At 49.7% G+C, this 27456-nt stretch overlaps 1 protein-coding gene across 2 annotated transcripts; it reads left to right on the forward strand.

The window, feature by feature from the left end:
* Positions 1-5313: 5313 nt before the first annotated feature.
* On the forward strand, positions 5314-24907 carry ADRB1 (adrenoceptor beta 1). Of its 2 annotated transcripts, XM_068399131.1 has the most exons (4): positions 5314-6649; positions 16326-16380; positions 17792-17870; positions 17961-18038. In XM_068399131.1, the coding sequence occupies exons 1-3, from the start codon at positions 5375-5377 to the stop codon at positions 17824-17826; spliced, it is 1365 nt and encodes a 454-aa protein (XP_068255232.1). In that variant the 5' UTR covers positions 5314-5374; the 3' UTR covers positions 17827-17870; positions 17961-18038. The 2 variants fall into 2 exon arrangements, with proteins under 2 accessions (XP_068255232.1, XP_068255233.1); XM_068399132.1 differs by lacking the exons at positions 17792-17870; positions 17961-18038 and adding an exon at positions 24841-24907.
* Positions 24908-27456: the final 2549 nt, after the last annotated feature.

The following is a 27456-nucleotide window of genomic DNA, read 5'->3' on the forward strand; positions in this document are numbered from 1 at the left end:
AAGTCAAAGCCAAGATGTTTATTTTAAAAACAAGAGACACGGATCTTGTGGCAATGTTCCATCATGTCTCTATTTCTCTAATAACAAATGTCCAATGTGAATAGAGCCAAGTGACAGTTTCTTCCTGGGACAACACAGAGAGGGTGAAGCCTGATCACTTCACATGAAGCCTTGCGGAGTTGTTTCTCACCTGCTTTCCTTCAGTTCAGGCTTTAGTCAAACTGTCCAGGTAACCTACACAAAATGGTTTCTCACATGTATGCTAAGTTTACAAAGGGATTTAGAAAGACAGCAGGGAGAAAAAGGGACAGTAAATGCATTTTCAATTTGCTTTTACATAGATCTTTTTCTCCAGAGGAAGTATGACAGTAACATGAAGCTCCCTGAAGTCAATGGGAGGCCTTCCAGGCATTTCAGTGGGCTTTGACTAATTCCTTAAGAGAACAAACAGTTAATATTTTAAGAGGATATTACGTTAATAGCGGTGGTGCCTGAATTTGATTGCAATGAGGGCATGACTGGACCAAGGCTGGAGAAGGAAGACAAGATCCTTCTGGGTCATAAGCTGCAGTACGGTCATCCCAACTCCTGGCAGGCAACTGCTCATCCTGGCTGCTGGCCCACGGGAGATTTCTGCTCTGTCCACACCAGCCTCACAGCCACAGAGAAACTGCTCCTTCACTTCATTTATCCTGTAAAGCTTCCTTAAATCCAGCTGGTTACCCAGTAACAAAGATGACAGAGTTTATTTTTCTTTGCATGGGGAAAACTGAAGGTTACTTGTCAAGACCCAAGTTGCTGAGATATGGTAAGAAACCATGTTAAAGCTAAAAGTAAGAGCTGAAAAAGTCCAGATCTTAGGCATGATGCAATCTGATTCAAAGTTGAGAATTAGAGTTTTGTCAAACCTAACTGTAAAGGCCCAAGTGATAATACATCCACTGCTACTCCTGGAAACTTAGTGGGTTTGATGTCCTAAAAGCTCTTTCAGATATTCATATCAAATTTTCCCTTTCATCACTTTACCACTCATTGAATCTCCTGGTATTCATCTAAATTATTCCTCTCCCTCCCTGACAATTTTTTCTTCCTCCAACTACATTAAGAGATTATGTCTTCAACAAGGTAAAATTGTCTCTTCACTCTCCTCATCTTCTAACCCCACCATCCTTCTTTAAACGTTCATCACCTCTCTGTCAACATCCTCCCTCTCCAACCAACCTTGCCGGCCACGTGAGAGTGACAAGACATGGGTACACAGAGCTCAGAGCATCTCTGGAGATCCAGGGATGGGCTCCAGCAGCAAGTCGCCTGCCTGTCCCCAGGACACATCTGTCAACTGCAAACCCACTGCCCCCAGTGCTGCCCCAGCCACTGCAACAATGAAGGAAGGGGTTAGCCCCAGTGCCCAGCCCCATTCCAGTCTCCTGCCCTACTGCTGGTGCTGCTGACATTCCCCAGAGCTGTGTATATAGATGCATACCCATGCAACAGGACCCTCATCTTGCAATCTGTTTTGTGTGGAGAGAGCAAGGCAAGAAGACAAGCAGGAAGCTGTGCAAAGCATCTCAAAGGACTGGGTTTAAAAATATACGTAGATAACACACTTCAGTTCCTGAAATGTTGAAGCTTCACAGCTCATGCCAACAGGCTTCCGCAAATGCAATACATTTTGATTTTCATCAGATCTATCCATTATCCTCTGTGCAAGATAAGACTGATCTGTCCTATAACTACTGAGAGTCTGGGCTTTGTTTTTTTAATGACTTCCAAGGGGAAAAATAAATTAGTTGTTCATTAAAAACTGTGATTGGGAGAGCAAGTAGAAACAATCCTTTTCTGTTCTGGAAGATCTTCTCTTAACCTGACATTCCTAAATAATATGCAAAAAAAACGAAAGCTATATTAAAATCATGTTAAGGAGCTGTCTGAACTTAAAAAAACTAGGAAATTTTGAGTTAAAGGGGATTTGCAAAAGATAATGCTCTAAAAGGGGTTAAGCCTACAGTGATTATTTGGCTACTCTGTGCTGCAAGGGCCAGAGGGATGTTCTGTACAGAAATCGTAAATTTGTTTATTTTTTCCTTTGGAGATGCATTGTTTCCCAAAGACATTCTGGCTTCAGCTCTGATCGGGCATTCCAGATTGATGCTTGTTGAACCAACAAAGATACTGGGAAGCAATGCATGACTCTGCGTCTTCTGGTTTACTGCATACTTGCTAGTAATTTCCTTTACTTCTTCAGCCTTTAAGCTTACAGCGGGATGAGGATCTTCAGCTGGAGATCTGATAGGACAACTTGATAGGCAAAGAGCTGGCATTTGATTACGTTACGTTTTGTATTAACCATATAGGGATACTATAGCAATAATGGATCTGAACAGATGACAGACAGATAATGCTCCAGGAATAGCAAGCAAAACAGCTACGTGGTACTCCCAACACTGCTTCCCACTGTCAGTGTCACCTTCGGAAAAGTATTTAAGATTTTATCAGATTTTAATCTGGCCAGTTTTGCACTAAAATGCACTATGCACATTCACAAAATCCATCTGAGAGTCTCAGCTGGGAAAGCTTTGGTGTGGTCATGCACCACAGGGCTTGTACCTACTTTAAGTGTTCCACCTAGAGACAGAAAACAAAAAATTGTTTCTATCCCAAAGATCCATTGTCCTAACCTGGTTTCAGATTATATTTTTTTTTAAATCAGCATTACAGATACCAGTTCTGGACAAATATTCCTAGCCACAATCTTTCTGCTTTTCATTCAGCATCAGGTCTCCCTCTGTTCTTGAAGACGCCGTGCTTCCCTCCCTTCCCACCAAAGAGGGCCTCGCTTTGGTCCAGCAGATGACAAGCAGCAAAGCAAAGTCCATGGGAACGCGAGGGAATGGTTTGCCAAGCAGCAGGTCTGTACTGGTGTGTGGCCTTTAGCCAGGGTTAAATAAACAGCGTGTAAATAAATAAATAAATTGCTCCTAGGTTGCAACCTTGTAAATCAAGTCTAAGCCTGGAAGGGATTTTTATGGTCCAGCTGGAACAGGGGAGCAGCCTTAGCAAAATAAATATATATAGGGGAAAAAAAAAATAACTGTGCCTTCCAGTTGCTCCCAGACTACTGCTGTGGGGAACATTTGATGCTGCTGTAAGACATGCTGACAATTAAAAAAAAAGGAGAGGGGACCTCGCTCTCATTTACCCAACAGCTGTTTCACATTATTTTAAGAGGTTTAAAAGAGGAGTAAAACAGTTAAATGCACCCAAGAGTAATCTTCCAGCTTCGGAGCCAAATAGTGGGCTGAGCAAGGAAACGAAAATCCATCCCAACTAGTTCCTAGCAGCAGGTTTCATGAAAGTGGGTGGGAGCTGGGCAGGGATTTGCTTGCTGTCTGTTATCTGGGCATTACAGCCCTGGGATGCTTCATGTACTTTATTGCCTGTTACCAAATAACAGTACTAATACTTAGAGCAGTCCCTAAATTTAGTGTGGGTTTTACCAGACTGGGTAAAAGCTACTGGCTGCATTTTAAAAAGTCCAGAGAGACCTGCCCAATGCAACAGAGGAAAGTCAGAAATGGGAGCTGGGACTTCCACCTCCCAGCCCTGCAGTGGCTTGGTCTGGCAGGGCCAGGGAAGATGGAGCAAACAGGGCGTGCGATGGGGAGAAGCCATAGCCACAGACCCTGCACGGAGCTGGTAGCACCATCGCTTAGGCCAGGTTTTCTATGGGGTTCCGGCCAGTGGGATTCTGGGGGTGCTCAGGGCTGGGGCAGGAGGCACTGGTGAGCATGGGATGTGAGCACGGGTCTTGACCCCAGTAGGGACGTCCGATGGGAGGGTGTCCATTGCTTTTCAATGAAGAATCACAGAATCATAGGATCATTTTTGTTGGAAAGGATCATCGAGTCCAACCATTAACCTAATACTACCAAGTCCACCACTACACCATGTCCCTAAGCACCACATCTACACGTCTTTTAAATAACCATACCTTCAAGGGATGGTTACTCCACCACTTCCCTGAGCAGCCTGTTCCGATGCTTGATAACCCATTCGGTGAAGAAATTTTTCCTGATACCCAATCTAAACCTCCCCTGGCACAACTTGAGGCTGTTTCCTCTCATCACAGAATCACAGAATCACAGAATGGTTTGGGTTGGAAGGGAACTCTGGATATCATCTAACCCTCTGCCAAAGCAAGTTCTCCTAGAGCATGTTGCACAGGGTCATGTCCAGGCGGGTTTTGAATATCTCCAGTGAAGGAGACTCCACAACCTCCCTGGGCAGCCTGCTCCAGTGCTCTGTCACCCTCAAAGTAAAGAAGTTTTTCTTCATATTCAGATGGAACTTCCCATGTTTCAGTTTGTGCCTGTTGCCTCTTGTCCTGTTGCTGGGCACCACTGAAAAGAGTCTGGCCCCATCCTCCTGACACCCGCGCCTAAGGTATTTGAAAGTATCTACAAGATCCCCCCTCAGTCTTCTCCAGACTAAACAGACCCAGCTGTCTCAGGCTCTTCTCATAAGGGAGATGCTCCAGCCCTCTGATCATCTTTGTAGTCCTCTGCTGGACTCTGTCCAGTAGTTCCTGGTCTTTCTTGAACTGGGGAGCCCAGAACGGGACAAGTCCTATCCCTTGTTACCTGGGAGAAGAGACTAACACCCGCCTCGCTACAACCTCCTTTTGGGTACTTGTAGAGAGCAATAAGGTCTCCCCTCAGCCTCCTTTTCTCCAGGCTAAACATACGGACAAGCGCTGGTATTTGGGATTTCCTGCTTTCCAGCTGTAAAGAAGGGGGAGCACCCGCTCCAGCAGCTCGCATGGCTGTGCCTGTCGACGGAGGCATGCGAGGTATCTCTGGCATGAGATATGTCCCCCAACACTTACACCATCTTCCCAGGGATTCAGAACCCACCCTGCCTCGGGGCTGCAGGGGGAGTAAAATATTGGCAGTAAATATTTGGGGTATAAACCTGCTTTTTCCCCATCCTGTTGCTCCCCCCAAGCACCGGGCACCGCTGCTGCGGGCGGACACCCCCCCACACACCCCCACCCCGGGGCACCCACCCGCCCGTACGGGGTGGGGGGTGTCCGCCCGCCGCAGCGGCGGGGCGGGCGCAGGCAGGGCAGACACAGGGGTACGGGCAGGGCAGGCAGCGCGCGGGCAGGGCGGGGCGAGGGCGTGCCCCGCCCCCCTCTGCGATGCTGATTGGTGGCGGGCGGTGAGGGCGGGGCGGGGCGGAGACGCGGGGCCATGCGGCAGCTCCGGGGAGGCGGTGGCGGCGGCAGCGGTGGCGGCAGCGGCGGAGGAGGAGGCGGCGGCGGCGCCGCCTTCCTGGCCCGGGGCGCGGCTGCCGGAGCGCCCCCCGTACAGCCATGGGAGATGGGTGGCTGCAGCCCGATTGCGGCTCCCAAAACCGCTCCGTGGCCGGCGGCGAGGTGACGGCGGCGCCGGGCGGGAGCAGGCAGTTGCCCCCCGAGGTGCTGTCGCAGCAGTGGGTTGTGGGTATGAGCCTGCTGATGGCCCTGGTGGTGTTGCTGATCGTGGCCGGTAACGTGCTGGTGATCGCGGCCATCGGGCGGACGCAGCGGCTGCAGACCCTCACCAACCTCTTCATCACCTCGCTGGCCTGCGCCGACCTGGTGATGGGGCTGCTGGTGGTGCCTTTCGGGGCCACGCTGGTGGTGCGGGGAACCTGGCTCTGGGGATCCTTCCTCTGCGAGTGCTGGACCTCTCTGGACGTGCTCTGCGTGACAGCCAGCATCGAGACCTTGTGCGTCATCGCCATCGACCGCTACCTGGCCATCACCTCGCCTTTCCGCTACCAGAGCCTCATGACCAAGGGTCGGGCCAAGGGCATCATCTGCACCGTCTGGGCCATCTCCGCCCTGGTCTCCTTCTTGCCCATCATGATGCATTGGTGGCGGGACGAGGACCCCCAGGCACTGGAGTGCTACCAGGACCCAGGCTGCTGCGACTTTGTCACCAACAGGGCTTATGCCATCGCCTCGTCCATCATTTCTTTCTACATCCCCCTCCTCATCATGATCTTTGTGTACCTCCGGGTGTACAGAGAGGCCAAGGAGCAGATCAGGAAGATCGACAGGTGCGAGGGCCGGTTCTACGGTAGCCACGAGCAGCCACAGCCGCCCCCGCCCCCTCACCACCAACCCATCCTTGGCAACGGCCGAGCCAGCAAACGGAAGAGCTCCCGCATCATGGCCATGAAGGAGCAGAAAGCCCTCAAGACTTTGGGCATCATCATGGGGGTGTTCACCCTGTGCTGGCTTCCTTTCTTCCTGGTGAACATCGTCAACGTCTTCAACAGGGACCTGGTGCCGGACTGGCTCTTCCTTTTCTTCAACTGGCTGGGCTACGCCAACTCAGCTTTCAACCCCATCATCTACTGCCGCAGCCCTGACTTTCGTAAGGCCTTCAAGAGGCTGCTCTGCTGCCCCCGCAAAGCCGACCGGCGGCTGCATGCCAGCGGCGGGGAGCTGGCCCGGCTGCCCGGGGGCTTCATCAGCACCGTGGGCTCCCCCGAGCGCAGCCTGGGAGGGACCTGGTCTGACTGCAACGGGGGCATGCAGGGCGGCAGCGAGTCCAGCCTGGAGGAGAGAAATAGCAAAACGTCCGATTCGGAGTCCAAGGTATAGGGAGGGGGGAGTGGGGGGCCGCGTCGGACCCGGGGCAGGGGGAAAGGCAGGCAGGGAGACACGCAGGAGCAGAGAAATCCCCAGCAGCTGCCTGGTGGTAAGGCTAACGCCAAGCAAACCTGATCCCTGTGTTAGCGGGGAGAGAGCGGGTGTTTACTTAGGAATAAAAGCAGGTGAACTCGTGTACGACATACCTCATCCGAAACTACAGCAAACAGGAAACCCACTGACCAGAGAACAAAGGAAATAAACAGCCCGTCCCAAAGACAGCCAGCTTATGTCTAGGAGAAGCACTTTCGGAAGGGGCTGTGGCTCAGCGCCCTTCGCTCGGGTGAGTTGTCCCAGGACGGTGCTGGTGGTTGAACCTGAGCACGGGGGTGCTGGCCTTTGGCCGACGAGTTCGGCTGCAGCCGGGGTCCAGCTGTCCCCCGCCTCGCCCGGAGCTGTCAGACACCCGGGGTCCGTTCCCTCACCCACAGCACCGGGCGGGTTTTGGGGACGTGCAGGGTCTGTGCTGCAGGTGCTCAGGCAGAGAGTGCAGACCCACGGCAAGATGAGTTCTAAGCTGGGAGTAGCTGTGCTCCCCTCTTCCACAGAGGTGGACATGTAGAAAAATAATGAGACATGAGGAGCACAGGTAGATTCTGAAAGGGGGTAAAAACACCCAACTCACACTCTTGTGCTTTTTCCCTCTGCATCAGCAAGCAGTGAGTTACTGTGCTTATCTCCTTTGGCCAGACAATAGCAGTCAGGCTGAGAAACTTCTACCTCACACTGTGCATATTGTACAGGGGAATAAATGGACCATGTTTATATTAAACAGCATATTTACATACCACTAATAGTATTTTATGGAAAAGGGGGGGGGGGGGCGAGGAGCCTTCTGCAGCTTGTTCATTGTAATTACAGATGAACGGGGAGGGGGGGGAAATCCTGGCAACCGCAAAAATTTACTGCACATTTTTTTGAAAATGGCAACAAAGCCATTTTTTGCACAGTGTTAAGAGTTGTAAAGTTATTTGAAGATGTTACTTGCACACATGTACACACACGCAAATTAAAAATGAAACAGAGGTTTGAATAACGCTGACCCTGAAACTGATTTCTGGTTTTGTCTGATCTGTTATAGTTTTATTGAGAGAGTGACTTTTTTATATTATTTTATGAAGGTACTGTAAATATATCCATATTATAAGTTAAAATATCTTAAGGGACTTTTATTATTTTTATTTCCAAGTGCCCACGTGAACCTGCTGTTATTTTAGCACTTGTGTGTTGTTTCCATTTCCCTCTCTGTGTGTGTTTTATAACATATTTATACTCTGGTGCAATTTACTACTGTGTAAGTAATTGGTCTATGTGCAATAAATACCATTGCAGCACCAAAGCAAGCGTGTCTCTATAGGTTTGGAAACAATACCTACCTGTAATGGGAAGAACAGCATTTGTTTTTCTCTAAAGATGGCTCTGATTACCAATACAACTCTATCTAATGGCTTTTCCTGACACGGTATTGTAAAAAACGTGTTTGAAACCCAATAAGGTTGTGTTCCTGTTGCACCGAGGTCTGCTGACTTCCCTTAATGGCTAAAGACAAGGTGTTTCCACTCTGATAATGAATACACTTATTTTCTGTAACTCTTCCTTGCTGGAATATATTCTTTTTTTTTTTTTTGTTAGGAGTACACGCTGGGAGTTAGGAGGCTAGAATATGTAAGATTACAGAGGCTGTTTAATTTGAAAGCTAACGATGGTCTTGAGCAGAAAGAAATCTCCGTATGCAATACACGCCACCTCCACCTCGTGCTGACAGCGGGCCTGATCCTGCCCGAGTGAGGTGGGTGGTGTGCACTCAGCAGGACCGGGTCCCAGTGCTGAGCATGGAGGTCGGGGGAGATCCCTGCCTGAAAAGCAGCTGGAGCAGGCTCGTGCCCTGTAAGGGTAGATGGCAGCTGGGGAGCTGGTCGCAGGAGTCCAGACTTTGGTTCCCTCTTGCTGTGAAAAAGGAGTTAATCTCTGGGGGAATGGCTGGGGCATAACCGGAGCAGGACTGGGCTCTGGGACAGGCTTAAACACTGCTGAAACCTCTTCTGTGTCCCTGGGTGAAATAAACCTACCTAGTTTGTAGATCGTAAAGCTAATGGTCAAGTGCAGCATGGCTTCAGCGTGCTGCTGACAGTCACATATTCCTTGGGGGCCAGGTTGTGGTAGCTGAACGTTATATTGTGGATTGATCCGAGTAAGGAGGTACTGTGAACAGAAGGGCTGCAGATTCACGTCCCTTATTCAAAAGATTGTATTCCTGCCTTGCTTTATGAAGGTACTCCATATCCTTGTGGTTTCATAAAGTTTTTCGTTATTGCAATGAATACATGGCAGATAGAGCAACAAAAAGGCAGTGCAGAATAGAAGTAAAGCCATCTTTAGCTTTATTAAACTCAAAAGTATAGTTAAATTAGAAATCAGCTCCCAGGAAGAGCACTTCCCAAAGTGAGTTCTTTAGGGTAGTGGCCAATGGTTTGGTTTGGAAATCATTTGTTCAATTTTTTTTTTTTTTGTTTTAAAATTAAGGAATTTGTCTTTTGCAATTTCTAATGATGTATTTTCCGGAAAAAATGTTATGCTTTTTATGCAAGGACAAAATAAAAGGATGAGGGAAGTAAATAATATTTTTCCATTGATGTTACTGGGGTTCGATGTGAGCTGCAATTAATGGTGTCTCCCTTGATAATAGTGAAATGGGCTCCTTAAAATGCCGAAGTGACATCGGATCAGGTGCTAAGTGAAGCAGGCTCTGCCACCAAATGATTTTTTTTTTTTAATCTGGTTTTGTCTGTGATTCCAGCAAAGACAACAGGACCAAAAGGGTGCACGAGATGACGATGTCTGATGCTAGTGACTGCAGCGAGGTGTTGGCTACGTGTGTCAGGGTTGGGGCGGGATGGGGAGGCAGCACTGCCCTCCTCCTGCTTGTTGGGGATCACAGCGAGCCAGGGCAGGACGGGGACCCTGCCTGCTAGGTCAAGCAGGGCAGAATCTGGCCCCAGTGCCCAGCTGGGAGCTGAAGTGTCTGTTAGAGCCCTCGTCCTCAGCAGGGTGCTGGATCCTGGGGAAGCAGGGTGGGACAGTCTAATGCACTTGCCTCTTCATCTCATAAACAGTTCACATAATTTTAACCACCCTAACGCTTGTGTCCTTAGACTTTAAAAAAGTGATGAAAGTTTTGGCTCAACAGGGTCCAGCTTAGGTGGGGAATCTATGGCCAGAACTTGCTTGGCTTCTCCTGCTGAATAGCTGTGCTAGGTCATGTTTTCCCTGGACGAGTGTAATGGCATTGAGAAGGTGAAAGGCAGGATGAGTTTTGCCCATTGGCCTCAGTAGGGCCAGCTGTATGAGCAAAGTGGTCAGGATTTGTCTGCCATTGAGTTTTGGCCAGTTGAGGACCTGCTGGAGGAGTCTGGAGGCTTGCACGTTGAGTCCCTTCGTAGACAACTAAGATAATCCACCTGTCAGCGTGGACGGCGGATGCTGTTCCATCTTGCACCGTGTAAAAAAGTTGGTGGCACCGTAACAGTGTGGACAGAGCAGGACATATGGCACACACGTGTGCGAGGAAGGGGAGGCTGCTGGCGAGCCGTCTGCCGTGGATCACGCTCAGAACAGGCTGTTCTCCGAGGAGAAGAAGGATACTCTGAAAAGTGTTACGGGGCAGCTGAAATACTTTGGAGGCAGTGAGTCAAACACTCACGATGAATATTTTTTTTCTGACAAAAACCAGACATGGATTAGCAATTGGAGCTGCAAGTCAGAAAGTATAGGTGGTAGGCGTGCGGCTGCACACGTACGTGGGCAGGAAAGGAACAGCAAAGAGCCGCAGGCCTGCAGGAAGGCGGACACAGGTAAAACAGAAATCCACTCGGAGAAAACGTCCTGCATCTGCCAGGACCAAAATTATTTGGCGAGGGCGCCCGAGACTTCCACATGCAAGACGCCCGATTCTCAAAGGCGCCGGCCACACTCTAAGCAGTGTTTGCTCAGCACTTTGGAAAAGAAGGCTGCATCTCTCCACGTGCTTAAATGGGAATATATCGGGTGGAAAGCCTGGCTCAGTTTTCCCTGTGTTCAGGAAAGTTACGGATGTTTCAGACACGCAGCAGGCTGTCGAAGTGCCTGCAGAAGGACCTCCCCGCCAGCGAGAGCTGCACTAAAGCACTCCTGTGAATTCACTGCGCCTCGAGACCGCGACCCTCGGCATTGACCGACTGCAGCTCCGAGCAGTAAGTGATGAACGAATGGAGCTATGTGCAAAAAATGTGGCTTAAAATCGTGAACTGTGCCCATGGCACACGCAGCATTCGACAGCATCAGCCGGGTGTTTGTGATACAGCACGCACCGGTTCTTGTGCAAACGCTGCTTTCCTTTTTGGGTACGCACATGTTTTCAAGTATAAGGACAACTTCTTTATCAGCTTTTTTTTTTTTTTCCCCCTAAACCCTATCTGAAGTTGAGGTTTTATTAATAACTTTTAAGTGGCTATTTTGCAAACCTTCCTTGTGCTGCACACTTTCCTAATTTATTGTAATTTCCTGTCTGGTGGAGTGCACTTACTTCCTTTATGTAATATATCAGCTGCAGGGCTGGAAATTGTGCAGCTACGAACTGAAAGAGCAGATTTTCTTGAGGCCAAATGTGGTCAGGCATCATTGCCACCGGGAGCAGAATTTGACCTGATAATCTAATCTTATACCAGAGACTATCTCCAGAAAAGTATTGTTACCAGCAGTAAATGACCTATGCTAATGAAGCTGGAGCTATTAGTCCTGTTCAAAGCTGTCTAGAAAATGTTAACTGCTAGACAACAGTTAACGTCGGATAGCTCAAATAATGAGTGCTTTGTTTGCTGGTGTGTGTTAGGTGATGTGTTGGGAAATAATTATCCTTTGACTAGCAGCCAGCTTTGTACTAATCAGAAAGGAGAAGTCATGTTCTGTTTGAAGGATTATACCTAAAAATAGTTCTGTTGCTGCCACATCAACGAGTGAAATGAAGCAAGTTCACGGAGACGTACACACCTTCTTAACATTTCACTTTTCATCCTAAAAACTCATTGTTCAGCTGGAACTTTCTGTTTGATCGTGTCAAAAGCACTAACGTGATCTCCTGCAATGGCACTAAGCGCACTGCCCCCGAGGAGCGTTACCCCATGCACCACTGACTTGCTTTCAGAGCCTGCCAAATTCCCCAAGGCCCCAGGAGGAAGTAAGGAGTCTTTCTCTTTATATAAACAATCACATATAATGTAAAATCAACAATATTTGTGATAATCGTCTCGCAGAAGAAACCAATATGCTTTTTGTTGGAGGTGTTTGTACGCCTGCCCATCTGCGAGGAGCAGCCGTGGTAACAGCAGGTGATTTATTCATGCAATTTGGTAACTTCAGGCTGTCAAACTGTGCTTGAAAAGGTGACCGAGATGGGAAAAGGATAAAAAAGGTGATGCTGGCAAGCAAACCCGGGATTGTCATTGCGAACAGCAAAAACTGGGGCGTCTTTGGCCATGCTAGAGGTATTGCCTTTTACTAGTAAAGTCTAATTGGTTTGGATAGGGATGCACCAGACAGATGCACAGGGTAAGAAGTGTGAGAGGTAAGGCACTTTCCATACAGGACCATGCCACCAAGGGACTGGCAGCTGAAACATGCCCCAAACATCCCTAAAAGGTTTTCTTATTCTTATTGGGTAACAGCAGCAGACTAAAGCACACCTGAGCAGCTTCTCAGCCGACGTAAAGCTGCGCAGCTCCCTGACCATCCACGGCTCCCAGGACATGAGCCTCCCCCTAAGCATCTCCCTCTCCCCTCTGAGGGGCTCCAGCTTACGCTGAGTTTTGCTGGACCTGGAGCCTTCCCCCAGCCCGGAGCCATCGTCCTCTTGCGTGGTGCCAAACAGGAGGTGCCCCGTGGCACCCCGGGGAGGGTGCTGCAGGGCACAGGGTGCGCCCACGCTTCTCCGGCTGTGCCGGGCGTGCTGGTGCAAGCTGCTGGCCATGCCGCTCCCCTGAGTCATCGCTCCGTCCTGCAAACACCAGCGACGGAATCGGGCCCGCCGTGCTGGAAATGGAAGAGGGGTTGGGTTTGTTATGTAAACTGGCCATCAGCTTCCTGGTTCACGAAAACCGGCAGCTTGGTACGCACGTTCGCTTCGCAAACTGGCGTTTTGTTGTCCTGCCCACTGAGGTCACGGGCTTTTCGTGGTGGTGTTCGCTTGCTCGGCCTCAGCACCCGGCAGCACGAGGTTTTCGCTGTGCCCCAGCAGCAGTCTGCATCCAGATGTGAACGGTACCAGATGCCAGGCAGTGTCTGGGTTTGGCCATACCTGTTCCTTCCAGGATCGGTGCTCACTGTTGTTAATACCAATCCCAAAGTACCCAAACAAATAGGAAATTAGTCCTGACCTCCAGAACCACAACCTGAAGGAGAAAACAGAAGCTTACCCAGACTTTTGCCATTGCCATGGTGAGCAGCGCATCGCAGACACAATGTTGTGCCTGTCCCTTCTGATCCTGTGTAATGCACCGAATCCTGTTGTCCTTAATGAGATTAAATGAGGATTTTCTACTAGTTTAGTGCTCCAGCCATTAGCCACCGCTGTGCGTCTCCAGGCAGTGATGTACCTTTGCATGCCTGGCCCAGTGTCTCTCTCTAAGCCATGATATTTAGACTTCTTCCTACCAAAATTATTTTGATAATGGGTCTTAAGCTCATTGGCACAACGCTTTTAAAGGCAGATTTAAGTGCATACACCGAAGAGGCAATCAGAGCCACTAAAGAGCTCAAAATCCCAGCAGCTGGTGGGTGTATAAATATTTCAGCTACCAACAAGTAATTTTGCAGGGCCAGGCGGGTGCTGCATCCCCTCAGAGGCTGTCAGCTGCCCTCCCTCAAAGTGGGACTGCAGAATACCCTGCCACTGGAAGGAAAAATTGCAGGGACAACACAACAGCTCATGCCAAAAGACTTGCCATGTGGTAAAATTTAAACAGCACTTTGTGGCCAAAATTTGAAGAGTTCTTGTCAAGAAGAAGGAATTGAGACAAGCTCCTGGCAGGATTTCTTAGCGGGGAAGGGATAACAACGTTCTGTGTTAAAGTTTCCACGTACAGATGAAATAGCCCCTCACTGACCAGTCCAGCGAGAGTTACAGATGCTGCTGACACCCTGTGCAAGCCATGGTGGTGGACAAGTGCTGTCCACCCCAGCCACCCCTGGGGATAGCTCACGGTGCTCCCAGCCACCCTCCCTCTGCTCCCATTTGGGCGTACAACGTGTCCCCCTCTCATCTGCCTGTGCATCAGAGGGGACCCCAGAGTTGTCCTGCGACACAAAGGGGTAAGCCAGCCTGTGTCCCCTCTTGGGGCTTGCTGACCCACCGTTGCGCTGTGGAGGGAGGAGTGCAGGAGTTCCTGTTGGACTGGAGCAGGTAAACTGGGAGACGTCCCACAAAGCTCCCATCATTTGACATCTCACCCACTCGTGGAGCCCGTCTTCAGCGAGGGATGTTTTGTTTGTCTGTTCTTCCCCTAAATACTCACTTGGGAGCCATCAAATAAAATCTCAATTAGGTCACTTAACGACATGAAGCGTGGTGTGGGATGTGGTCCCTGGCAGGCAGCTACCCTCACTGCAGTTGGCAGCAGAGGCGAGGGGGAGGCAGGAGGGGTGATGGGGGGACCCGTTGCTCCCCCTGCCCCTGACTGAAGCATCACTGGTACCCTGGCAGGTTCCCATCACCAGCCTGGGACAGCCACAACACCAGTGCGCCCAGGCTGTGCCTGGAATCCCGGATCTGACACAGGAGCATCCTATCAGCTCGCGAATCAGCTTGTGTCAAATACTTGAGCTTTTTGGAGCTTTTATGTAATATTTGCTGCACGGCAGCTGCCGGTGCAGTGATTGCCAGTAACAACAGGTATTGTAACAGTGCTCTAAACCACCTTGAGAGCACCCATGGGAGAGGTTTTGTTTCTGTTTCGCTGCCAGGGGGTCACCAGCTAGCTGGCACAGGGTGAATGCATGTCTGTGGTTTTCAGCATCAGCCCATCCAAGCCAGGGCTGGTGCTCACACCCTTCTCTCCCCAGCCCTCAGCCCTCGCTTGCATGTCCCACTGCCTGGACTGGCTCTGCTGCCTGTGCAACCGCGTGGGCAACGGGCTCCTCTGGCTGAAAACCAGCCCTTTCAGAGAAGGTTTGTTTTGGCTTATCCACACAGGTTGCACAAACACGAGTGATGGCACGAGGGGCCTGGGAACATGTGGAGCGATGGGGCTGAGATCGTCTGCTTTGGTAGCAGCCCCGATTTGGATCCATCACTGTGATCACAAACCTCATGTGTGGCGGTGATGCTGCAGAAGCTGAGACCTAGACCAGCACTGTCTGGCCTGTCATTTTGCCTGACCTGTGTTGGGAAATCAGGACTCACCACCCAAACCTTCCCTCCCTTCAGGGGCCACTCTGAATATCATATTCAGAAGCTTAATGACTAGGCCATTAAGTTTCTCATTGCATGTGAAAAGTGAAAATAAATTTAGTTTTGTACAAATATTCGTGCGATAGAAGAAAAACATGATTTAAGTCTGATTATCTGCTGTGTAGCTAGACCGCAGTGAAGAGCATGGGACAGACTCCTCAAATCTTGGCAGCAATCGGGACCAGGGGAGCTGAAAGAGCAACTCAGGTCCCTGGTGACAGCACTAAGCCGTCCCCAGCTGCAAGAGGGTGACATGGCAACGAGCCACAGGCAATGGAAAAATAATTCCCCGGGAAGAGCAGCTCTGTTTGCCCAATGTCTTTGTGTGGATCCCAACACTGACGGGTACCACTGAGCTGTTAGTGACTTGTGAGCAATGCCCGTCGTGCATGTCTTCTGGTGGATGGTGTTTTAACTGCTTTTATTCCTGCACACTTCGCTCATGTGGGAGCAAGGAATGTGGTGATAAAAAGGCTGGAATTATTTCAGTCTTGGAGAGTTTCCATTAATATATTTCTCATTATATAATGCTGCCATCACTGTACAAAATCTGCTAAGGTGCCTTTTGGGAAGGTGGAACATTTCTACATAGCCATAATTAAGAAAGTGGTGGTGTAGAGCAGGCTGGGCTTTGATCAGGTACTTTTTAGTTGCACTGGGTGTGCTTGGGCTGTTGCATGGTATGGATTTCTTTGCCTTTACGTTACGAGGCACCTCATAAATTAAACGGTTGATGTTGTCAAATGCATGCCATTAGCACTCGGAGCAGATAATCCCTTCGGTGGCCTCACCAGAGTCTATCACAGGGCTTGTCTCCAGATAACGGCCTGGAAGAAGAACAATGGTGCTCCGAGCTCCCAGGAACCTCCACTCTTTGGTTCTGCGCTTCAGAACAGAAAAATTATCATTATCTCATGGCTCAAGCTCCCTTTGAAATGCAGTTATTTTTTACTCATACACTCCAAGTATTTTTACATGATATCAGTGAGAAACTTGAAACCCCCTTTGAGAAGAGAAAGATTTCCTGCAGCCCTACTACTAAAGAAAATGGATAAATGAAGTAGTAAAGTTCAATGACTGGCTTAGCATTAAATAAGAAAGAGAATAATGAATTGGATTTTTGTGCCTGTTTTTCCTCTGCAGGGAACAGTCAGGCTAATGGATTTTCATTGCCTTCTCCTTCTGTTCATCAATCTAGGTGAGTTCAAAACACTGCTGCCTTTTTGTGCTCTCCTTTCCCTGCTCACACTTGTCACAACTTCAAGTATTTGGAGCTTAGCTAACACATCGGTTTACTACCATCAATGCCACCCTGACCAGTGAGGAAAACACGTGGGGTTAACCCCCTACGTCCAATGATGGTTCGTGGCCTGCTGCATGGACATCTGTGTTTTACACTAGGTAGCTGCAAGTAGGCAATTCTTTACTTAGGGGGGACACCACTTTCCTACTATTATGAGCTCAGGCTTTCATGTCCTTCAAGAGAGACATTATTTCACCACTGGGTTTACCAAAAACTAGTTGGGTCTCCAAACCCCTCCTTACTTTACGGGCTTTGCCAAGTGCACCGTAGGGCTTTTTATTGGGGAAGGAAGGGAGGTGGTGTAGGAGGAAACTATTACAAAGCAATATAACATAAACAACTTTCTAATGTAAACTCCAAACACCGCTTGGCAAGGAAGAGGTTAAAGCTATGGGGTGGATGCAGGGGACTCATTAGGCCAAAGATACAAATAGCAAGTTGGGAAGCCTGGGGAGGGACACGGGGGACAGGAAGCGATGAGTTGACCCTAGATAGGGTGGACTCCCTCGGCTTGCTGAAAGCCCTCTGCTGCTCTGCCCTTGGGATTTGGAACTGTGTCCTCCCTAAGGCATCCCAAAGTCGGGGATGCTCAGACGGAAACCCTGCATAACTGATTGGGAGTCATATTTGTTCAAAGATGAACCTGAAAGGTGTTTGGGTCACCTGAAGACTTTCTGCAGAGCCAGAAATTGCTGCTGCTCCTGCCTGCCCCTTCCTGCCCCAAACCTTCACTGGGTCCACCAGCACCTGCCCAGAGCCAGGGAGCTGCTCTCTGCCCACTCTGATGGTCAGAGCAGGATTTCCGTTTTCCTACCAGCCTTGGTGCCTCAGGCTTTCTGGTCTGTTTTTTGTCTGAATGGGAAATGCATAATGAGAAACTGTTTAAACAACTTATGGTACAAGGAAACTCGCTAGAATAAAGTACAATGTTATAATTTATTTCCAAGGAAATGATGCACTCTCCAAAAGCACTCCACACAAGCACTGCAATTTACAGTTGCAGGATAATTGCTGGCCATCTTCGGTGCTGCCTGCAGCCCTCATCTAGGTCTGAACATGGTGCTCGAGGAGGGCAGCAGGCTACCAACATCATCTGTGCTGCTGTCGGGTCTTGCCACCAGCAACCATTAATCAGCAGGTCATTGCAGATCTTTGCAGGCAATGAGCTGCTCGATGTGGGTATAACTGTGCCGGTGAAGAGGCGCCAGGCAATGTTATATAAACTCTGTGCCAACGGATATCTTAAGATACACACAAACGTTAGCGAGGGCGTTTCCTTAACAATGTTTTAAACCACCCATAGCAGGTATGTGGACCAAGATGACAAAGTGCAGAGAGTGACCAAGAAAAGGACCATCTCCCCTCTCCCCCAGGCTGTGAGTAAGGTTGGTACCTAGGCACAGCCAAATGCCTGAAGTTCAAGGAGGGTCTGGCTCTTAGAGCTGTCCTGACTGTTGATTTGCTTGCCTGGGTAGGTCTGGACAGCCTGGTGCTGGTGAAAGGAAGCCCAGGAGTCACCAAAGCCCCAGAGGAATTCTCTTGTTCTATTTCCAGCCCTGCTTTTTAAGATAAAAAGGGCTTTAGATCAGATGCATTTCTGAAGCTTATCTGCGTGAATATTTGACTACTTATCCAAACAGAACAAAAACCTTCAAACCTTCCGAGGTCCATCCATCAAGAGCCTTATCTCCCCATGTCACCATTCAGCTCCCAGCCACTGCCGCTCAGAGCCTCCCGCCACCCGGGGCTCAGCTCTGCCCACCAGCTTCCCATCTCCCCTCTCTGGGCGGCTTTGTGGCATTATCCACGGTCACCTCCTGGGCTCCCTGCCACTTCAGTGATGGCCTCTGCGTTGCATGCAGGAGTGGCAGGCCGCCTGGGCTGCTGCGTGGTCTACAGCCAGCCGGCATCCCAACAGGCTGCATTTGTGCTGCTGTGTCGCAGCCCATCATCTCCATCCCCCACACAGGTAGCCACCTGGGCTATGGCCACAGCCACAGCCCGAGCAGAGCACACTGACTCTGCTTGGCCCCATGAAAGGAGAACATTTGTCTTTTTTTATGGGATATTAATGAAGCCCAGATAAAGGAATGCAGCCTCCTCTATCTGAGGTTCAAAGACTGAACTATCCAAGGAGAATATTTCCGATCCCCTCCCTGGTAAAAAAATGAGGTTTTGTAAGAGGTCCCCTAAATCCCAGCTGTTGGGTCGGGGAGGAGGGGGTGTCAGCCCTCACCTCCTGTCAGCCACTGGTCTCCTCTAGCAGAGGCATCCTCACCACTGCAGTGGGGCTGCCTGAGATCTCAGATAGGCCCCCTAAAAACCCAAGTGGGTCTACCCTGTGGTAGCTGAGCACAGCACGTGAGCCACTGGGATGCACTGGGAACATGGCAAGTGCACGGGTGGGGCACCAGCATCAGCAGCCCCGTGGAGGTTCCTGGCCAGGTTAGACAGCTGTGTAGTTAGTCTTGTGCCTAATTTATACAATACATTATTCAGCCTTGTCAGAAGAGCCTTTGCAGTGCTTGATATTGGGGCCACAGGACATTTCTTGCCTTGAAGCTGAGCTGGCACAAGAAGTCATCTGCAGTCCTGCCGTCCTGTCAAAGCCGTGGCCAAAAACAACAGGGTGAAGACTTTGGAAAGAGCCACCCATCCACAGCGTAAAGGAGTTTAAATGGGGACCTGGCTGGCTCAGGGCTTGAGAACAGCTTTTAAGCACATCAGAGGTTGAAATCCTGTGCACAACGGTGGGGATCACAGGTCTCTGCTGCTTGGTACTGCCTAGTATTGGCCCGGATCTAGACCAGCTTTGGCACCGGGGTGGCCTGTTCCAATGCAGATCTTTTTCCTGTGGTCCTTTTCACAGGAGACTCTGACCTGCGGGCTGTTGCTCATCTCCTCCCCGTGGTTTTAATTTTTTTCTCTGTTTTGATAGTCAGAAGGGTAAAACTAATTCCCATCTCATATGTAACCATGAATTTGACTCAATAGCAAGAGGATAAATGTACTTTTTCTACTGTGGTGTATGATAAGCTATTTATAAGTATCATATCACTTCTGGATCATCTTCAGGGTTTAAAATAAAGTTTTAATTTAAACATAATTTTCCAGTGTTGACAGATATGATAAATACATTTTTGTTCCAATAAAACCTAATTTCAACAATGTTTTGCAAAAATCATTATAAGCTAAGGATTATTCCCCTGATTTTTTTGCTTTGCTTGTCTCCATGTTCCAATGTCTAGTTTAATGTTACATTCAATTATAGAAAAAAAAAATCTATGACTGCAGTAATTTATTCACCAAGGCCTCTGCTTAAAGGATGGGAGCATGCTCTTGAGAAGAACGATGGAGAGAGGAGTTAGCTCGTGTCATGGAGGTCTTGGGGCAGCCTGCCTTGTGCACTATTAAGGGACTTAATGCCTTTCTTGCAGCTCCCTGGGGCACTAAAAGTTACCACCACTGGGAGATACCCTGCCTTGAAGGGGCCTAGGACACTTGATCTGGTGTTGGCACAATGGGAGCAAATGTGCTTGGTCACAGCATGAGCTCCCCGGCCTGTGTGACATGGCTGCAGAGCAATGATGGGTACATTAGCATTGCTTCAAGGAATTACACATTTGTGCAATGGCCCAGGACCAGAGGTGTCTGTCCCCAGGGGTCCAGTGGCAGACGGGACTTCTTCTACGCTCAGACTCCTCCACTTAAATCATTCCCCCAGGTGTGAAGATGGTGTCTGCCTCCTCCACTTAAATCATTCCCCCAGGTGTGAAGATGGTGTCTGCCTCCTCCCTTCTGGAGCATCCCTTCTCTCTTCCAAAGGCTCTTTCTCAGTCTTCAAGACCAATGACAGAACCAGTCCTCAGGGCGCTGCTGCAAAGCCCACTGGCAATTTGTAAGCAATTGAGCTAGCCTTGATATTCAAGGTGGCCCCAAAAGGAAGACAAAAAAGAGGGCACAGTGGGACAGATTTCGTGGCTGGAAGGTGAGGTTAAACAGAAGTCCTCCATCCACGGGAGGGTTGCATTCACATTGCCTGAGCTACCCATCCATTGCTGAGCTGAGTCCCTCCAAAATTTCTCTGGACCTTCTCTGGTTTTCCTGCTTTCCCATGTAAACAGCTCTGAGGAAGATCTCTTTTTCTGCAATCAAGAATTTTCATTCAGCAGTAAAATAGCTCTCTCATCAGCGACCATTGTGTTGTGGATGCAAATGCCGCACAACTGAGCCCTTACATGTTGTGAGGTGAGTGGCTCAGATCCTGTGTTTGAACAGCACAAGTACAAGAAACGATGAACAGGAAAAACAACTTGGTTTGAAATGCTTTAAAACTGCTCTCTGACATCTGAGCCCTGCAGCTTACAGCCCATGCTTCTCACCTTGCCTCCCTGTTAGACAGTCAAACTAGAGATGATGCTATTTGGGGAGCAAGTCTGTGTGCAGGAGACGTGCAAGCACTGGTGCTTGTATCCACATGGACTGGCCTCCATTTGCAAGGGGCCTCCAGCCGCTGTGCTGAAAATATCTGGGAAAGGGGCATCCAGAAGGGGAGGGAGGTCTTCTTCTGGTGGGTTGCCATGTCGCTCAGGGTGCTTTCATGGAGATACCTAGAGGTCGTCATCCGGCGCGGCCAACTATGATAATCCTTTCAGTGGGAACAGGTGCTGGAGGATAATCCTGCTGTTTTTCTCGGTCATGGTTCGCTTCAGTCACTAAGACTGAGCAAACAGGATTATCATAGCAGCGATTCAGGAGGTGAAGTTACTGGTGCTGGGTGTCCGTGGCTCTGTGGATGTTTGTTTCCAAGGCAGGCACCAGCTTTTCTGAGCAGCCTGCCCTGGCGAGGGCAGTGGGTGAGCCATTGGCACCTCAGGCCTTTGCTGGCCGGCTCCCGCCGACGGTCCTCACTCAGGTCTGCTCCACACCCCTCAGGGATGAGGTCTGGATCCCAGATGCAAAGCCTGTGCTCTCTACAGCTGTGTTGGAAAGACGGGCTCATGCTTCCAGCACATTTTAATGTCTTGTCAGGTTGTGTTCTAAATCCCCGAAGTGCTGCACTCAGCCGTTCCCTCTCAGTCCTCCTCCACCGCTTTTAGAGACCAGCGTGTGCCCTGGTGACACTCCCTGCTCGGCAAAGTCAGTGCCTCTCTGTTCCTGTTTCACCACCTTTTGCTTCTGCAGATAACAACCCTTGACACCCCCCTGCCCCTGGCATTTCCCTTTCCACCAGCAAAGGGGGACGACATGTAAGGTTCGTGGCACCAGCCTTTACGTAGTGTCTGTGCACAGATGTCTGCTCCCCTTTACCGGTTTGCTTCGGGACTTAGCTGACACCTAATTTCAGTAACATCAAAGCAATCAAGCTTGGCTCCATGGTTTTGTGGCAATCTTGGACCAAAGCTGTTTTGAATAACAAATTGCAAAATAAGCATACGTGTACAGAGACGAATATCAAACTGCAGGAATAGGAACGAGAGATGTGCAGCTTAGGAAGGGTTGTTAAAGCTCCAGCTTGTAGCTGTGCTGATAACACAGTTTCCAAGAAGTTGCCCAGCCCTTAAATTCTAGAAACTCTCTCTTCCCAAGTCAATAACCTTTTAAGGACTGGATCCTGGTGTCATCCTACAAGCAAACATGGTCCACACAGGACCTTCAGCAAGTGATATGAGCGAAAGGAGAACTTGTGTTGCTAAGAAGGGGTCCAGACACTTTCTGGTGTAGAAAACCAAAACACCCAGTGAAAAGCACATTTGGTAATTCTGGTAGTTTGGGAAAGCACAAGAAAACGTGCTTCAACTTGATTCTGCTTTGGCCAAGTCTCCTCCTTGCCCAAGAAGGGATCGAGGCGGCGTTAGCTGAGCTGCTGCTCTCCCCTTCCCACTCTGCCCTGGCAGCGGGCTGCAGCACTGCAAGGCTTGGGCTCCCTCCAAGGCCTCCTCTCTGCCCGGGGAGCGCTCGATCAGCCCCGGGAGCAGGGCTCTGCACCCAGCCTGTGCCAACACCAGCTCCTCCACAGCTCCACTGCCTGCTTTTGACCAGCCTTAACTTCAGACGTGAACAGAGGCTCTTTGGAGAGATTTTCCATAGCATCTTGCAGCTCCATTAGCAAAAATGTTCAATGTGGCTCTAGTGAGATCACCAAGCTGGGGCTGATTAGACTCTGTTGTTTGGCTCCCTCATTTCATGGGGATTTTTAAAAATATCCTGTGCAGGTGCAGGAGTTGACACAACAGAGCACGCAGCATGTTAGAGTCCATCCAGCTTGTGTATAAACACTACTAGTCCCTTTTTAAAACTCTTAGGAGCTGTTTCATAAACACAAAATATTTTGCTTAATTTCCAAATCATGTGCCATTTCCTTAGGCTGGTGGTGGTGGAGCGGCCACCCAGGCAGACACAGGTGCAGCCCTGTGTCCTGCAGAACAGTCCTGGGTCCTGCAGAACAGTCCCGGGTCGCTGCCAGAGCTGGCAGCAGAGCCAGGCAGAGGCTCACACCTGCTGGACCTTGCTCATGGGCTCCCTGCTCTGAACCTCTCCTCAATGCCATGTACTGACAGCACAGACCACTTTCTGGGCAGCCACAGGAATGCTGTGTGCTGAGCATCATGGCACGGACACCTCTCGCTGGCTCTTTGTCCATAACAGAGCTATTGAGGTGTGAGTAAGCCACGTAAATGGTGAGGATACTCAATGAGTAGCTTTGTGGGCCTGACCTGTTTTTTTCTCGTTTGGGGTCTGGCATGTGTTTTCCAGAGTCTGGTTGTGCTCTTTCCCTTGCCGGCCCTGCAGAACAGGGGCACCTTTCTGAGCTGAGGCAAATTGCCAGAATTGTGCTGAATTGGGGAACCTGACATTTCCCCATTGAAACTTGCTCCTACCAAAAAAAAGAAATTACTCTTCCAACAGTCCTTAAGAAGGGGGAATAAAATTCATGCATACTGGATGGGCACATGCCTGAATTTGTGTGGGAACCCACCCTTGTGTGGAGGGTCATGGAAAGCACCCTTGCATGCTTAGGGGACTTCATGGGAAGCGGTGCTGGAGCATGAACCCAGCTCTGCTATGCAACCGTGCATCATTGTGCAGGCAGGAGTCCCGAGCAGCTGGGTCGGGTCCACGGGGCTCCTGCTTTTGTGAGGGTTCAGGACCTGGCCTGTGTACTCCAGGCAACTCAGGGTCATGTTTGTCCCACTCAAGAACCTCAGCCAAATGAGTCCTGTATCTCACCCTGACTCCTGCACCCTTGAGATTAAGGGACTTGGTACCTTCTTTGGATGGGCAGACTTTGGGGATCTTGCAGGGCTGAATGCCCATTGCTGCTGACATGTCCAGGGGGCTCATGGTGCTGCAACATGTGCATTTCTGTGGCAGCGACTTTGTTTTTGCACCAAGCATGCTGAATGCTGTCAGTGTAATTTCCTGATCTAGGCTTTTTTTGATTGACCTGCTCTTCTGAGCTGCCCTGAGCCTCGGCAGGTCATGCTAGCTCGCACCCACAATGCGTCAGGCCTCGGCTGCCCAGTTAGCCAGGCTCTGGGAAGGTCACTGGAAGGACTCCAGTGGCCTCAAATAGGAGTTGACTCATGCCCCATGAGATCAAAACAAAATGTCTCTGCGTATGAAAAAATATTATGGAAACTGTATCATTCATGCACAAAAGCCGCACTTCAAATTTTATCATATAAAATACATAATATTGTAAATGGAAAGAAAAATTGCATGAGGCATGCTTCGCATTAAAATTGTTGGCATGTGTAAATGTTCCTTCCCATAAACACAGCTGCTTCCTGGGGTCTGGTACTCCAGTAGGCATCCAAAGCTAGATAACTTGGACTCTTCCTGCACTCTTTCAAAGCACTTGTTTTCTGTAGTAGTAATTCATCCCTTGTCTTGTCAAGAGTGACCCAGAGAAAATGCTTACGATGGAGTTATCAATATGAGATGATGTGGCAGTGTGACAGGTATGCTTTGGGACCTCACAAATACTGCAGCAGCACCAGAGAGTGCTGCCTGCGGGCAAAGGGAGGTGCTGAGAGCACCCACAGGCAGGCTGCAGCACTTGGCTCGCTTAGGTCTTTATGGGAGGTCTGCCTCGGTGGTCAAATCCTGCCCCACTGATGCTGGCCAGGATTTGACCGTGGTGCTCAGCAATCCAGAGTGCCTGCAATTCCCACAGCTGTCATCTGTGGGTTGTTCGTATTCCAACAATAGCTGCTTGCCATGGCCCAGGGAGCAGGATTTAGCATATCGCCTTCAGGAGAAGAGCGGAGGATGGCTTGGCATGCACAGCGAATGCGACTCTTAGGGAAAAAATGAATTAACGCGGGTATTAACCAGAAATTTGTCATACAGCCTCTAAAGGCAGCTTCTGATGCTGTGAAGTGTGCAGTGAAAAGCGACGGATACTTCTGCATCTCCTCTGGGTTCGCTGAAGCCGGGTGCAGGTGAACACAACCAAGGCTCTTTGCTGCTCAGCAAATGGGAGAAGCCACGATGAAAGCTTCAGCTGCTGACCGCAAGTGGCTCTTTCCTCTGCCCATGGGGCAGACCATAGCTCAGCCTTTCCCTCTGTACCGTGCTTCCTTCCTTGGGTAGGAGCATCAGGAGCTGGCTGCAGGCACTGCAGAAGCACCGTCTGTCTCCTCATAGGCTGGACCTGAAGCACTTTCCATTTATCGCACTGCTGTGCCTCATCACCACCTTGAGACACCTCTGTGGCAGAGGGGTCCCACCGCACACCCTCCAGCAGCTGGGCCTGAATGCAAAGACATCCAAGCTTCAAGCGATACAGAGAGCCAAGTGCAATAACCCACCTGCACCATTTGTCCACTGTTGCAATCAAATTACCCTTTTTTTCCCCAAAAAAACACACAGTTCAGGACAGATGGTCACGCTGTGCAAGCCCATCACTGATCTGCATGCTACAGAGCACAAGAGCTGTGAGATGGCTGACGGGCTCTCAGGCTCTCATGCTCTCCTGCCCCAGTGTTACGGGTTGGCTGTGGAATGTGGCTCAGCTAACTGGGCTATACTGGTTCCCTGCTGGAGCACGTTCCCCTAACTGACATCAGAAGATGTTCAGCTGCGATGACTAAGCTCTTCTTACATTCCAGAAATCCAACAAATAAATGCTTCTTGAAAATAAGCAAGTGGTTTGTTTTGGGAAATGAGTGAACCATTAGCCTGGTTGCTTTTGCGTAGGGGTCAAAACTTCACAAGGACCCGCGGGGCACCAGGCAGTAACACGAGCATCTTGCTTGCCCGCCCTCCCAGCTCGCCTCTCCTCCTTTGATGGGTTTGGAATGAGCTCTGGAGGTCTAACTGCAGAGAGTAATGATGTGTGAAAGCTCACTTTCATTTTTCACTCTACTTTTTTGGAAGGTGGAACATTTTACAGTTGACAGGACCATGCTAAAGCCATATGAGGCAAGCAACTATTTTTAGCCAGACAAAGACTATCTGAGAGTCTACTGCTGAATCATTTTAAACAAGAAATCATGGGATCCAAAAGTGGTGCTGGGGGAGATGGGGGTGGCAAGGCTTTTATCATGCACTAGTTCCAATAACTGTTCAACTACTTCAAGACTATGATGACAACTATCTGAAAGTGCCTGTGGGGTCACTTCAAGTAGTGGCTGCATTTTACAAAACGCTTCTGCTTTGAGAGAGAAGCAGGTGCTCAGGTTGGAGCAACTTGAGCGGCTGCCTGTGCTCCCTCACCCCCTTCTGAACTGGGCCAAACACGAGAAGGCACTTGAGCATGTTGGTACTGCCCTTCTCTGAGCCCCCACCGCCCCGTCGTGCATTAGCTGGGTGCAATACACTGAACACTTGTGGGACCACAGCTGGGGGTGAGAGGAGAAAGTGTGGCCTCAGCCCTGGTCTGGATGTCCTTCCACCTGACAACGACAAGCACCGTTTCTCCCTCCTCTGCCCACACCAGCGCAGAGGTGGCACTTCAAATAACGCAAGTTTGCCAAGTGAAACCAGCCTTGTGGATAAAGCGAGGAATTTTCTTCTGTTTTCCTTTGTCTAACGTATCTCAGACTCGCAGCAACACCCCTTCTCACCGCAGGGCTGGCAGCTATGGACTGAGGCAGCTCCTCGCACAAGGAAAGGGAGAGCTAGAAAGTGCAGCTGTGTTACAACTCCCCAACAGGCCATGACCTAAACCGTGTTACAAGCCCATCAGCATGTTGGTGTGAATTAATGTATAGCCTGTTCATACTCACTCAGAGCACAAGAGTGGTGAACACACGCATGGTGTTAACCTTTGCTCTGAAGTTTGTGGCTCCGTTGCATGTACAACCTGCACGGAGCCCTGCTGTGGTCTGCAAGGCTTTGTGGTCTGCAATGTTTTCCCATTTTGCAGGGGGAAATCAAACCTTCTTCCCTGACCTCATTTGGTACTTGGTCACTGGCCTGTCTTCTCAGTATCATTGAAACCATGGTGGGACACATGTCCTCAGCTCCCTTTAGACCAGCCTCTTGGTTCTGATTTCCCAAAAGCTGCTGCTCTTCTGTTCCTCTGCATTGAGAACAAAAGTCAAACCCTGCCCCGGGGTTTGCACTGCAGCATGGCTGGGGCAGAGTGTGCGGAGGTGACACCAAGGCAACATGGAGACATCCTGTGTCTGCTCGTCACACAACAAAACAGAGTGTCTGGCTTTTGGGGAAGTGGAAAAGTTCAAATGAACTCTTTCTCTGCCAAGCCACCAATATCTTCTACAGGAGGAGTGAGTGCATGTCAAGAGTACTTTTAGCTGACAACTTGGTGGCAGCCTCGAATGAGGAGCCTGTTGGCCATGGTAGGTATGTCGCAGCTCTCTCCAGTGTCTCTGCTGCACTGTGTTTGCCTTTGCAAACATCCTAAGTGTGAGCTATAAGACCAGGTGGACTTTCTGGCTGCAAGGACCCACAAGCAAATTTAGCCAAAAGGACTGGATACATCCCCTTTAAAAAGCTGAC

This window comes from Nyctibius grandis, chromosome 4 (assembly GCF_013368605.1).
Source record: "Nyctibius grandis isolate bNycGra1 chromosome 4, bNycGra1.pri, whole genome shotgun sequence".
In the NCBI taxonomy this organism is placed as follows: Eukaryota; Metazoa; Chordata; class Aves; order Nyctibiiformes; family Nyctibiidae; genus Nyctibius; species Nyctibius grandis.